Source organism: Struthio camelus, chromosome 21 (assembly GCF_040807025.1).
Source record: "Struthio camelus isolate bStrCam1 chromosome 21, bStrCam1.hap1, whole genome shotgun sequence".
Taxonomy (NCBI): domain Eukaryota; kingdom Metazoa; phylum Chordata; class Aves; order Struthioniformes; family Struthionidae; genus Struthio; species Struthio camelus.
Window position 1 is genome coordinate 304,588 of NC_090962.1, and position 14,109 is coordinate 318,696.

General features: G+C 40.5%; 1 protein-coding gene across 7 annotated transcripts in view; it reads right to left on the reverse strand.

The window, feature by feature from the left end:
- The window catches only part of CAMTA1 (calmodulin binding transcription activator 1), a 483,528-nt gene that overhangs the window by 65,441 nt on the left and 403,978 nt on the right, over nt 1-14,109 (reverse strand). For all 7 annotated transcript variants that reach the window (XM_068916223.1, XM_068916222.1, XM_068916220.1 and 4 more), the window contains one exon: nt 10,320-10,473. In XM_068916223.1, coding sequence (XP_068772324.1) covers nt 10,320-10,473 — 154 coding nt within the window. The remainder of the gene's footprint in view (nt 1-10,319; nt 10,474-14,109) is intronic.

Sequence of the window (14,109 nt, forward strand, 5' to 3'; positions counted from 1 at the left end):
AAAATGCAGCAAAACGTTTAGAACTTTTCTGCTATGCTATAAAAAGTGAGTGAGCTGCAATTATTACTATGAAACTTTCCATTAAGTTATTTTTGGTAACCTCAGAAATGCTTTGCTATAGAAGTGAGCTCTGAAATACTGCTGTGTACAGAAAGACTATTTTACAGCAGGGTGTCATAGCTGCTTCCCTACTGCTGCTAAATTCAGGGATGAGCAGGGTATTATAGGGGGCAAGTCTGATAAGTGAATCATGTCTCATGGTTTATGTATACAAGATGACTCTTCTTAAGCCTGAATCAAGCTGTGAGCTGGAAGCTAAGAAACAAAAGACAGCTCTATAGCTGGATACACACAGTACTCTCTGCATTATTTTCAGGTCCTTCCATTATAATAAACTCCCATCATGGATCTATTGCAAGAAGCAGGCAGAAACAAGGCTTTTGATTTGCCTGAACATATCTGTACCATTCACAAATCAGGTCTCCAAACACTTGAATTTTCTTGGGAACACTATCCTCTACTTTGGCTTTGTCATGGTCTTTGTACTGTCATACCCGGAAGCAATACGTATCTTGAGAACGCATTTCTTACTGATCTTGCTCACTGTATGTTCTAATCTTTGGCATTTCAAGGCATCAATGGAGTTTCAAGTCCATGAAGTCCATGAATGGGTGGCTCTGCTTAGGGAACTTCCTCCTCTAACCTTGCTCTGGCTGATCAAAAAAGGTTCCAACTCCAGCCTCTGCCCATGTGCTTATGCTCTGCTTATGCTCCCTGTATGCTGTAAAGGTTATAAAATAAAAAGCCAGTGAAGGATGATAGGCTAAAAAAAAAAAACAAACAAAAAAACCCCCCCAAAGTCTAGATGCTTAATGTAAATTATCCACTATCTTGGCACATCCAATGTGCAGATTTTCTCCCTCCCCCTTTTAAAGAAAAACTCCCGTGAGTTGGGGAGTTGTTCGCACTGAATACCAAATACTATCAAGATGGCTTTTAACACATCACACATGGCTTCTTGCCACATAATGAATCAGCAGGAAAGGCGATTTCTATAGGGAATACAGTTCATTATGAAAGGAAGGTTAATAAAAAGCATGCACGCACACACATACACTCCTCTCCTTTCTTAAAGGTTCAAAAGGTGAAACCACTGCAGAAGTGTATTTGATTCAATGTAAATTCATAATGTAGAAACACAAAAAAAGAAAAAAAGGTTGACGCTTAGCAGACATTCTGGGAAGTATTTTAGTTTCTGTTCAGATTCCTTGCATATTTCCTTATAAATTAAGTGAAAGTTGTGAACTGCTCCAACATTTCCCTTTCCAAACAGTGCTACCGTGAACAGGTTTAAAAGCTGCTCCTTTTTACTGGTGACATATCCTTTGCCACACAATCTCTGCACAGTGCAGAAAGAGCCTGCGGAAGTGATGCAGCTGAGCCAGGGAAAATTACTATCATTTCTCTGGGCATTTAAGGAAGAGAACTGAAGCTGAAAGAAGGGCCATAATTCAGATTGCAAATGCTACTCCTAGCAGATATGCCTCCAACTTTTTTGCCAGAAAGAGGGCTCAACTCCTTTCTTCTCTTGTGGAAAAAAAAGAATCAAAATGGCTTTCCAATACTGACCCACTGGCTCCCCATTCATTAGTACTGCTAGGACTGTCTTGGACCATTTTTTGCAAAGGAAGGAAAAATCACCTGGATTACTGGCAAGACAGAAACTTGGAAGCCAAAATTAACTTAAGCACAGACAAATGTGATTGTCCAGATTGTCCAGTCACATTCTGGCTATTCCTATCTTCTGCCAAGGCTGGTGGCAGGGCCACCAGGTACAATGCTCAGTCCTCCAAAATTACCAGATCTACAGCCCTTCAGTCTTCCAGATATCTTCCTCCTCCCCATCATCTCTAACCTACCTTACTGTTTCATCTTCACACCAGACTGAAAACCCACATATTTCTCTTTGTCTCAATGGTTAAAAGCCTGACCCTCTCTGCTCTTTCCTCCAAGCTGAGCAACACATGCCCCTAAAATACCTTCTCACATCTTCATCTGATCATTTCTTCCTTTCTGAATGAGCTAAAGGTTCCTCTTTGCCACTTCATCAATTTTATACTTCCTATTTCCACTGCAAAGTTCTTGCTCTTCTGTATCCCACATATACACATGCAGGATACATAGACAGCGAAGACATTCCCTGGACCAGTTTTCCCTGTACCTTATCTGCTGCTCCTTTGCCCCTTTTTGACAGGTAGGGCCTGCCTTTGCTTTTTTGAGCAATAGCGATGACATTTCCGGCATGAAACAGATAAGCAGACACTGACAAAGGTGGAATATTTGGAATAATCGGGGCAGATTTTTATTTGCTTCTCCCTCTTGACGCATCTGGAATGGTCCGCCCATTCCATGGGTCCATCCATGGTTAACCACCCATGTAAGGCTGGTGAACCCTTACCTAAGAGTCCTACCCGTGGCCACTCCCATTTGATACAGGATGTTTTAAAAAAATCCTTCAACTGCTGATCTTAGTGTAAGTAGGAAAACTTTTTCCTACCTCCCTGCTAATGGGAATGAAAGTCCATTTGGCTTCTGAGATCTCACTCCACAAATTGTTGACACTAGAAGGTTGTTTCCATGGAGACTGTCAATTGGAAACGGCAGCCTTGTCCTTTTAATTTTCACTGTGCGCTTGTTGACAGAAATAAAGGCCTTGCTCTGATTTCTCAGTTCAACTGGAGGAAATTTTCATTAGATTTATCCTTTCATATCCAGACACCCACCTACAATTCAATTTTCATTTTCTAACCTCCACTTTCATTCTTAATTGATTATGAAGGCAAGATTTCCTGAATCTTATTGCTGGGAATGCAGGCAGGGAATAATCACCTTGCAAATTTGCCATTTCTTCATGTTACTTACGGAATTTTAATGCTTTTGTAAGGACTCGTACTGTAGTTTCACTCTTAGTCAATCTTTAAAGGGAAATCTTTCTTTCAAAATGAGACCCTTCCTTGAAAAATTGCTCAGATGTAACTGCAACTGGATACTTAACAGCAAGTAGGAACTAAATATAGTGAGATTATATTTAGAAAGGACCAGCAGAATATTGCTTACATTCATGGAATATGAAGCTCAAAGTAAAACTTTTGCAACTTTTATTTGCAACTAAAGCAATTTTTACGTATAAGCACCTGAAATTCAAGGCTACTCACACATGAAAGAATAGTGCTGAAGCTAACTTCCTTAGATTGTTCTCATAGCAATCCCGCAAGTTACTGGTTCGTAACAAAAAGTAGATCTCACTAAGAATTCTTGCCTCTGACAACGTTAATCTGGACAAAGTTGTTATCACTGGGCCGTTCCCTTCTGTGGTACTCAGAACTTCTTATCTGATGTCCTAAATGGACCCATTATTGAGTTCTGGAATTGTATGTAGTGCAATAAAAGTGTAAAGGTGCTTGGCTCTGATTGTATTTCAATTTAGCTAGTATCTAAAGCTCAATGATCAGAGAGAGAATGAATGCTCTTACACTTGACACAGCTCACAAGAAATGAATACAGCTTTAACTCTGTACCCAGTATTTCACTGCTGGCCAAACTGTGTTTCCACTAACAGTGAGTTAACTTTTCCATCTGTTTTTCAGACATACAGTTCAAGGACATCTTTTAAAGAATGGCAGACTAGCATTTGGAAGGGAGATAAATGTGGTATTATAGTTCATTGGGGACCTCAGACAAAAATGATTTGCAGTGGGGAAACTGAGTCAAGAGGATTTAGATTTTTTTTGCTTCTCATAAATTGTACCAGATGTTTTACCATGCACTTCCAAGAGATACAACAGGCTATACAGCATCCATATCTCAGATAGTTGTAGGTCCTCCCCCCCCCCCCATCTCTTTTCTAGGCTTCTGTTTAAAATACATTTTTCATGAAACTCTGTTCCCCACAGCAAAGCCCACTGCTCTGGGAAGTGCATGACCTGTCAGAAGCCCCAAGCTCTCACTAATATAATCCAGCACAAAGCTGACTTGTTCCACTTCGTGCCATTAGACTCACTGGAGCTAATCCTGGATGCTACAGAAATTCCAATGGCTTGCACTGACAGCCCAGCTGCCTACCACTGTTCCTGTGCCATCACTTCTTACAGTCACTGGATACTTATTACCCATTCTCATTACCCTCTGTCCTAACTTCTGTCCAGCACTCTCAAACAGCTCATCAAACTAAATTTTATGGTGTTTTCTATACTCATGGGTGCTATCATGCCCCAGTACTCACAGGTCATATTACACGCAGTGGAGCAGATCTGGCACTATTAGTCCTGGAGAGAGCAAGGACTGCACCTCCCAGCCTTAGACCAAGATGGACAGCACCCACATGCATGTGTGGATGGTGACAGGTGCCACAACAGCAGAAATTAAAAAAAAAAAATTTAAAAAGCCTCCTTCTATGATAAAAACTATAATCCCAATGTACCAGTGGAACCATTCAAGCTCTGACCTCCATGGTTAAGCTCATTGTAGATGAGATTATGGTCTGACTGAAGATAAAAGAGAAAACTTTGACGGATGGCCCATCTTTCCACCTTACGAAGTGATCTCATCTTAGCTTCTAGAGCATTTATTTTTCATCCTTTCTGGTATTGTGCATCTACTCCAGTCAGTTGGGAATAGGACCATGTTTTCTTCACCAGTATGAAGTCCCAGTGAAGTGACTCTGGTGGGCTGGCCACAAGAGTGACAATGAGGATCATCCTTGCCTTCAGGCAAGACACAGCCCGCTAATTCCCATTCTAGCACCAGAAAAGTCATGTCAGCAGCAGAAGACTTTGCCACTGACCACCAGGTGGCACTAACTGATAAGAAAATGAAAATCTAGCTTTGATGTGAAGAGAGTCTTTGTTGGTTTTATTTCTCGATATTCTATAATCACCTAGATTATAGTCCAGATATAAAACCTCCAAACCCCTAATACTCTAATATTAGATATTTTGGTCTTTGTTCTGAATAATTAAGAGAGAAGAATACGTCTACCATGCTTATATGCTGCTTATGGGCCACAGTTTCTGGCAAGTCACAGGGAGGGGGAAGGAATCACCCAAATTTCCAAATGAGATACATTTGCTAGTGCTTTAATGAATTGTAAAGCTGACAATTCTTTTAGTATAATTTTCAGTGGTTAATGCATATCCTTCTTAAAAGTATTTTTAGCAAAATATTGCCGGATGATATTTGGGGAAAAAATTGCTCATAAATATAGCGCACAGGAAAGTGCTAAGCTTCTAGCTCTTCCACTGAGGATAGACAAGAGTAATAGATTCATCAGGCCTATCTGTATTTTGGCATTACTCTTGACTTGTCCCCATGACTTTGTCATGGGTATTGATGGGTGATGAAATCAAGCAGGCGGCAGATATTGGCTATTAAGCTTACGTGAATGGAAGCTATTCAAAGGCAAGAGTGGTGGATATGAGAATCTATCTAGTACTGTAATCACCTTTTTTATTAAAATAAGGTCAATTATAGTAACAAGTAAATATTACTCCAACAAAACTGGACATCTGGATTACTAAAACCAAACTCTTTTGAAGAACCTAAGTTACTTCTTATGTTGAGGTCAGTTGAAACTATGCTGGCAAACTTCAGTTTATATCGAGGGTCACTTCCTACCTTTGTGTTAGAGAATGTTACTGATCATTTCATACAGCATTTTTGCAGAGTTAATCTTTTAAGATTCAATACAAGAGCCTTAAAAACAATTACTAAAATTGAATATAAATTTAAGTTAAGATTTAAATAAAGAGTCAAGTCTTCAAACCATATTCATGCTGACTACTGCTATTTAAAAATCATACTGGGCTAGCTACTAGTGTTTAATGCCCTCTCCAGCTGTGAGAACAGTGATGCAGTTTCAGGTCACCTTCAAAAGCCTCAGACTGTTTTATTTACACATATGGAATAGGGAGAATTGGCGTCTTCAGGGACAAGACTATTCATGTGAAGCAAGAACTTCCCATGCCCAAAGGTCTTCAGTTTGACCGGTTCCATATGAAATCTTCAGATTCCCCAGCTGTGACTGTGTGCAGGCAGTATGAGCTGGACCAGTTTCCAGTCAGCAAAGGAATGAAAAAAACCTTTCTTTCAGAAAGAAAGATAGTTCGTAATTATAGTGGACCTGAAACAAGGAGTGCAATGTAGCACCAGCTGTGAGAACTTGCAACTCATACTTGGCCAGCTGAGAGATGAGAAAGCCAAAAGGGCACGATTTGGAGACACCCCCAACATGAGCTGACCCACACTTTGCTGATCATATGGAGTATATATACAGAATTCTGCTGTGCTGGATTCTGCCACTGCATTTTGCTTTTACCACTAGATGCCTCTAAGGACCTCAGTTCAGATAAACCTCAAAGAAAAAATATAATGGCACACAAGAGGGAAGAAGACTGAAGGCGATACCAAGCTGAGGCCCGTTCTTCTCATCAGGCTTACTGAAATAACTTATAGGTGTCTCAAACAAAGTTCTCCCAGGATTTTCATAAATTATCCCTTTTCATTTTGCATAAACATCCTGAAAGGTTCCATTCATACTGAAGCAACACACATAATGATTCAGATAACTGGTTAGGACACTGCTGTCAGTCAGGTTATCACAGGTCTGTAAGCAGCAAGAGAATGTTTTTAGTGATGCTTTACAGCATGTTCCAGTGCTATCTGATGCATGTTTATATTTCTAAGACAAGGAACACCTGTCTCCTAATTCTGAAGGAGGGAGGAACCGTCCTGCTGGAGGTGCCAAATAGCATATTCAGCTCTCCCAAACCTCTTTGCTTCAGTTTGCTTGCTAAGCAAGAAAGTGAAAGAAACAACAAAAACCTCACACAGCTTCAAAGTCAAGAGGAATAAAACTAGATGAACCACGATATGGCACAGGTAAAAAGGATGACTGTCTACAGATTAGACTCTCACTTCAACAATCACACTATGCACAACATTTGATTAAGTTATTGACAAATCTGCTTTAGGCTGGAGGAATTTGGAAACATCAGGAACTCAAACTGTGAAGTCTCTGAAAGAAGATGATGTGATTAATATGAAAATGTGATGAAACTAATGTGTTTGGCTCCAGAATTTCATGGCGCACCCCATTTTGGAATCAAATCTGATGTTTTCCTGGTGAGCAGTGCTCCTCTGTGTTCCCTGAACATGGTTACTTATGTCCTTTTTGTTTTCTAAGTCTGATTGGAACCTAAAGCTACATTTCTAAGTATGTGTTTTCCAGGATATGTATCTATAAACAGAGGCGTGCACAGGCATACATGGATTTCTGTCTAATGTAATTGGTCCTGGGGTAATATGGTTCTTCTTTCCAGCAAAAATGTCATTTTCTCCCTCTCCTCTACTTGGGGGTCTATCCTCCAACTTTGTGTGGAAAGGAATATATGGAGAAGCAAAAAAATTGGGTATGTTTTCTTAAATGATCATTGTGAATTAATACGTAAAAATGGTATCAATCACCATGCTTCTGTCTCTTGGATAATTAAAGGGAAAGCAGAAACTGTGCGTTAGATGACTGACACTTACAGCAGGGCTGCTGATTTGGGAGAGGATCGCTGGCTGTTGACTTTCCACGAGTCCTCTCCTTACTACCTCTTCTTGTAGACAGGGCAGAGGTGCTCCAAAGCTCTGGCACGGATGCCCAGAGTCTGGCTGCTTCCCTCCCCACAGCAAGTAACAGCACGGTCTGCAGAGTTCAGGATGCAACAAAGGAGTGGCATACACTTAGAATTATTAATATCACAGTCAGTGTGGGATTGGTCATTCACTGACAGCTGAGCTGCATCAGTACAACGTGCTTCATGTTTATCACGCTTGTGATCCTCTAATCACCGAAAGCCTGGCACGATACCACCATTCGTCTTGGGGGGGTGGGTGAGAGAGAGAAGCAGGCCTAGTATTTTTTTGACTCAGATACTAGCACCTAGATTTAGTATTATGGCTGCTGAATTCATTCTCTCCTGCTTAGAGATCTACATTATGCCTAATTTCTGTCTTTGATTGCAAAAAGGCGTTAATGTAGACATAGGGAAATATTCTCCTGGGGGAGACATACAATATAATCTTCTTAAGTGACAGTTGCTTAAGACTGAGAGGAACTGGCTGGCAGTTTGGGCAGTATCACCGCATAGGCTAACAGAAAGTAATGGAGGAGAAACATTTTGCCTTGAGACTCAGGCTGTTCTCGTCATATCTGGCAATTTGTGGACCCATAATCACAAAACCACATTAAATATCGTGACCTATGCTAGCATGGCAAGGTTAAGTTATTTATACAGGTGTAGTGTACTGCTGTGCTAACTGTACTCTCTATCATATCCTTTTCCTCAATCCTTGCAATAAAGAGAAAAGTCAGAGCTGGAGATGGGTTCTGAAACAGAACAACGATAACTGATCCCTTCTATGTGGGCTGCTTATGCAGAGTTCTGCGCTGACTTATAAGAGTTATCAGTGATGCAAAACAAGAGCGTAGGCTCCCTTATTGGAATGGGTCCTTTGTCATTCTAAATCTGTGTAAGGAGCAATGTAAGATCTTAGGATAAGTAACTTCTAGGTGATGGGGGGTGGCTCCAACAGATGTGAGTTTGAGGTGATGTTTGAGACAAACTACTTTTAAGAAGAAAACGGTGCTTACAGTGGCAAGAATGTGTTGGCTGCCTGAAGCTGCTCAAGATATTCCTGATTCATGAATTAAATGTCATTGCTGTACTAATAATATCTTTGCAAATCAAATGTTTTTATAACAGTATCAGAAAGGTTCTGAAGCCAAGGAGGAAAAAACCCTTCCCTTTAAAAAAAAGTGTTGTTATTCAAAGGGCATCCTTCTTCATGCGGTACAGTAACCTTGCTAAACACAACAGTTTTAACTGTGACATTTGGCTGCAAATTTTTGCCATGTTTTATTTCAGAGAAAATTGGACTTCTTTGCATAAATTCATCAAGATGAGTTTCCTGCAGGTACAGCACGTCATTCTCCACTCAGTTTTGCAGAATATAGCCCAACCAGTGCTAACTCCACTGTCCCATCACTAGATTCATCCACTGAACCTACTAGTACACATAGAGAATAATATACTGACATGTAGGTTTGCCTTCAAGGGTCTAGAGACTACAGTTCAACCTCAAACTTAATTGTTAGAGTTACAATTTAGAAAAAAATCTCACTCTGAATCTACATTAAAAAAGGCTAAAGCTCTCAACTCCAGGGAGTACTAGTTCCCAAAAAACTGTACATTGTAAGAGACGTTGTTAAAAGCACTTCAGACTCCCCTTGATAGCTAGCTCCTTTTAACTGTGAAATTAAAGAAAATATTCTACTTCAAAGCAGACGCCAAGAGGTCCACAGCACTGCCTTGTCTGTACAGCGAACTTCCTGATGATTCTGCTCACCTAAGCAGCCTTCTCTTTAGACTGCAAAGTTGAGAACTTAAAAATGGGTAAATGATACTCACCCCAAAACACATCATATCCATTGCTTTGCCAGCTGGGATGAGAAGAAATACCTGAGTTCTAGAACTGGGCTTCCAAGAACAAACTGGAGTTTCAAACTAAACCCAACTGACCAATGGTGCTGGGCGTCTGATTATGACATGAGCTTATCACTTGGGTGACTGCACTGAAGTTCACAGAACTGCATCACCAAGCAATCGGACTCCACTATTTTGCTGTGCAGACAACGGACAGGACATAGATTTCGCTTATTTTAATAGAAATTTTGCCTAGACAGTTTGCACTTGAAAGAAGATGCTCAACACGGGCCCTTGCTGATTAAGACACCCAGTCCCACAGAGTCCCTCGGCAAACAGCAGCAATGCATTCTGATCTGACAATGTACAACATGAACATGGAGCTGCCTTTGGGGGAATCTACCTGCTAGTACTGTAAATGTTCTTAGTAAGTGAGTACGTGCCTACAAATAGGGCTTGAAAGTACAAGTCAATAGGTACATTCCTAGCAGAGAGCGTGTAAAGGGTAACTTAACATGAGCTTTTCTGGGACTATCTGGGTAGCTCTCACACACTACATAAATGTTTTTTCAGTAAAACCTTGTAAGTGGAAAGAGCTGATGACTGATACACACAGCAGATGCCTGCTAGACGTGTTGAATATTGGGAAGAAAGAAAATGGAGGCAGATGCAACTTGAGACTGAAGGTGACCAACGAGTCATTTGGAGGGAAGGTCAGTGACAGGGAGAAACATTGCGCTCCAAATTAACTCCACAGAGAGCAAAAGAGCAAAAAAGCGTTCAGATACTCACACATTGGTTTGAGCTGTCCAATGAGTTCCTCTTTTGTCCATTTTGCCCATTCTTTCTTGTCGGTGTTTATTGAGCACAAGATAGGGCCGCATGGTTTTCCACAGTCCTCGATGGCAGGTACATTCAGGTAATGCACCAACACAATGTCTGGGTTCTACAAGGAGAACAGGGAACAAAAGTTAGATAGTTGGACCTCTCCCCTGCTCAGCGTTGCCTGGATTTATCTTCCTTATGTTGTTTTATAATTATTAAAATTAAGAAAGAAAGAGTCATAATTAGATCCCACTACCTTCCAGATTCCTCTGAGATCCGAGCTATTCTTTAAAAGAAGTGGAAAAGACAAGACAGGACAGAGTTTGCAAATAGCTTCCTCCTCCTCCTTGAGTGCCCCTTGCTTGCAGCCTCACTGTTCCCTTTGTTTGCGCAGTGTGATTCTTTTTCAACCCATACAACATCAATGTTTGCAAGACTCCTGAAAATGCTAGTCACAACAAACACCAGATAATTTGCTTTGCCTTAAGGGACAGGTGACCTGCTTGATCAAGTGCTTTTATCAGTTCTGGTACACATTAGACTACCTTGAATATATGGAAATGCACCTAAGAATATCAATAAAAGTCACACTTTCAGTACATTCACAGAAAGAGGGAGGGAAGAGCCAAAGAAGCTAACAGTACTACAGATTACACCCAAACACAGGTTCTTTTCAGATAGCCCTACAATTTCTTGTCTTTTGAAGATCTTGCTGCTTTACGATAAAAACAGCAAGCTGCAGAAGCCTAGGATTAGAACAGACAGCATCATTTGCAGAACTTGTGCAAAAAAAACTTTGGAACAATTGCAAGGCACTTACTCCTGCAGGTTTGTTTAATGCTCCACTCTCTCTCTCAATGCACCTTCTTCTGAAGGGAGTTGAGAAAAAGAAAAGAAATGCAACTTTGCTTTGACGCACTGCAGTGCTGTCCCACTGACACAGACATTTCAAGTAGAAAGCTTAGCGCTATGTTACCACTGTGTGAGTAAATGAATCATCTTAACAACAGCAACAGAAAAATAACTCAGCTAGTTTCTCCATAGTATCCCAGGGAGATTGCACGATGGATAATAACAAGATTGAGAACTTGATTTCTTTCCCTTAAGTCATTTACTCCTAAGTTCACAAACTGTAATCACTGCTTTGGAATTATTTATACAAATAAATAGGATAATGGTGTAATTAAAACTTCAATGTTTCATTAATGCTGTTAGAGCCCAGTTCTGAGTGGGAGATGGAACAAAAGCCATCATTTGTTTGCAAAGTTGTGCTAATGGGAGTACTCTTCTGAAAGCCACAGAGAACTAGAGCTACATATAGACAGACACCTGTGCCAAGGAGATACTTGCCTAATGAAACTGCCTTGAAAACACTCCTAGCAGGAGGTAACTTCTGATGGGCAAAGGCCAACATTAAGGCCAGTTAAGCTGCCCCTTGCAGCTGCACCCAAAGCAAGTCTGGGATAAGAGCCCACAGCGTTCCTTCCCATGCCCACAAAAGAGCAGGACAGCGCTCACCTTTGCTGACTGCAGGGGCGACAGCACAAGAGCTTGTGTGCCCAGCTGAGCATTGGGGGGCATCCTGCACATCCCAGAGATGAGAAGGCAGATAGTCATGTCTCTCAGTTCTTTGAGACTTGGCAAAATGATGCTGGCAGTTGAAAACCATCCCTTCATACAGTGCCAATGTAAAATCAGCGTTAATAATAGAACAACCCTACAAAGTATGCTCCCCTCCATCTGTACTCTGGTACTCAGCAGCTTCAGGGATCAGAGGCTTCCCTCACTGTTTGGAGGAGAAACTCTCCTTAAAGTCAGGAAGAAAGGGAGGCCAAGCAGAAATTTGCATTTTTTTCCTGTATTAATGGAAATTTTAAGTGGCAGATTTTCAGTGAGGATTTTGTTAGATTACAGTATCAGATTTTTGAAGCCTATGTTAACGAAGAGTTGTATTGCTTAGGGAAGAGGCAAGGAAACCTAAGAAGCAATTGTTAACAAAATTTTTTCAGAGTGATTTTGGAAAGTGCTAAAGCACAGAAAATTCTCAGCTCTTTGTTACTCTACATCAATGCTGTTAAGATGTATGCTTTTATTCACTGTGAATTAACATATAAAAATTATATCAAATGCCTCACCAACCGTAAGGTCTTGGTAGCATCTCTCAAAATAGAGTTACATTTTACTTTCAGTCTTCCAGTTTCCAAGGAACTTGGGAACTATTTACTCATCAAGGAAAATGGAGCTTGCAGCCAGGCAGGGGTAAATGTTGGGGGGGGGGGGTGGTGGTGTTGATTTGTTTTGGCCTGATCAGGGCGGGAGGTCCAGCAGCAGCACCTCTCTCTCTGGGTGCCTGGGGAATTAACCAGCCACTTGAGCCAGTTCCAAAATGAGCAGATAGAGGTGCTCAGAAATAGGGAGGTGATGAAGGGCAGTTTTTAAACATTACTCTTCTCATGTATAATTCAGGAAAGATTCTGATGATAAAAATGATTACCTATACATCCAAATAGTCTCCATCAACTAATTTAATTTAATTAATGATTTCGATGGTGAAGTAATAAAAAGTAATATGCTTCAGGAGATTTCATGGAAAGGTAGCTCTTACTCTCACACAAGCTTGAAAGAAGAGAGCAAGGACATGCTACTGCTGCCACTGGCAGGCATCGTGGCAGTTGTTCTGCATGTATCTTGCTTTATTTCAGATACTTGTATCAGTATTTTTCACAGCCTGATAGTTCCTTCCTGATTGTCACCAGGCAAGTTAAGATGATAGAGTTTTCTGACTTCACTGCAGCTCAAGTAAGTGGACCTCAGGAGTGGGTTGGCAGTGGAGTTTATACAGGTCATGTTAAAAGTATATAAGTAAATACAAAACCAATAGGTTTGTTCTGTAAGTCTGTATCTAAAAGTTGACCTCAGACTGGCAAGTCTTGTGAATGCCACTCTACCTAGTAAACAAAAATGTTGTCTCATACAAATTAGGAACATGTATGTTTTGGAAAACTCTGTGACATAATTCACCACAGAATCACTATTTCTTTATAGGGACCTATCAGCAGAACAAGACAGACGCGAAAGACTAAAAAATTTAAAGTATAAGAAATAATAATACATCAGTATTATTTGATGCTATTTAAAACTTGTTTTGCCAGGAAAGAAAGTTATTTTATTCTTGCTTTTATCTGTTGAAGCGCCCTAGACAGAAAATCTCCCATTCAGAGATTAAGTATGAAATGCATCCGGCACAACTACAGCCTCAGTAGTCTGTTTGGAACACTCAGTGCATTCTTGGCTTACTGTTTTTTGCTTAACATGTTGCATGATATCTTATCTCCATGTTTGCCTATGTACATACAGGCTTGTAATTCAGAAACAGGAAAGGCATCTTTTTATTACTCACAGTTTCATTTTGCATCAAGCTTCCCATTTGTCCCTATCCAACTGGCCCACGCTAGGTACACATGTTCATTATCCCAAATCTGCTGTAACATGAAATGATCATTCAAAAAACCTCAGGTATAATTAAATTATTTTCACACAACTTGAATTTCCTAACAAAGGCGATTTGAGTTTGACAGCACTAAGAAATAACAACAATGAATAGTTCAGATCATTTCCTCAGGGTCCCTTTAATCTTGTTCCTACCTACACTGAATTTCACCTGGATCGCACTGTCCATTAGCCTCTGAATCATTCTCTGCGGATGTTTCACTCTGCGCTTTTGTCTTTCTGTTACCTTCTATCTAGTCTTCTACAC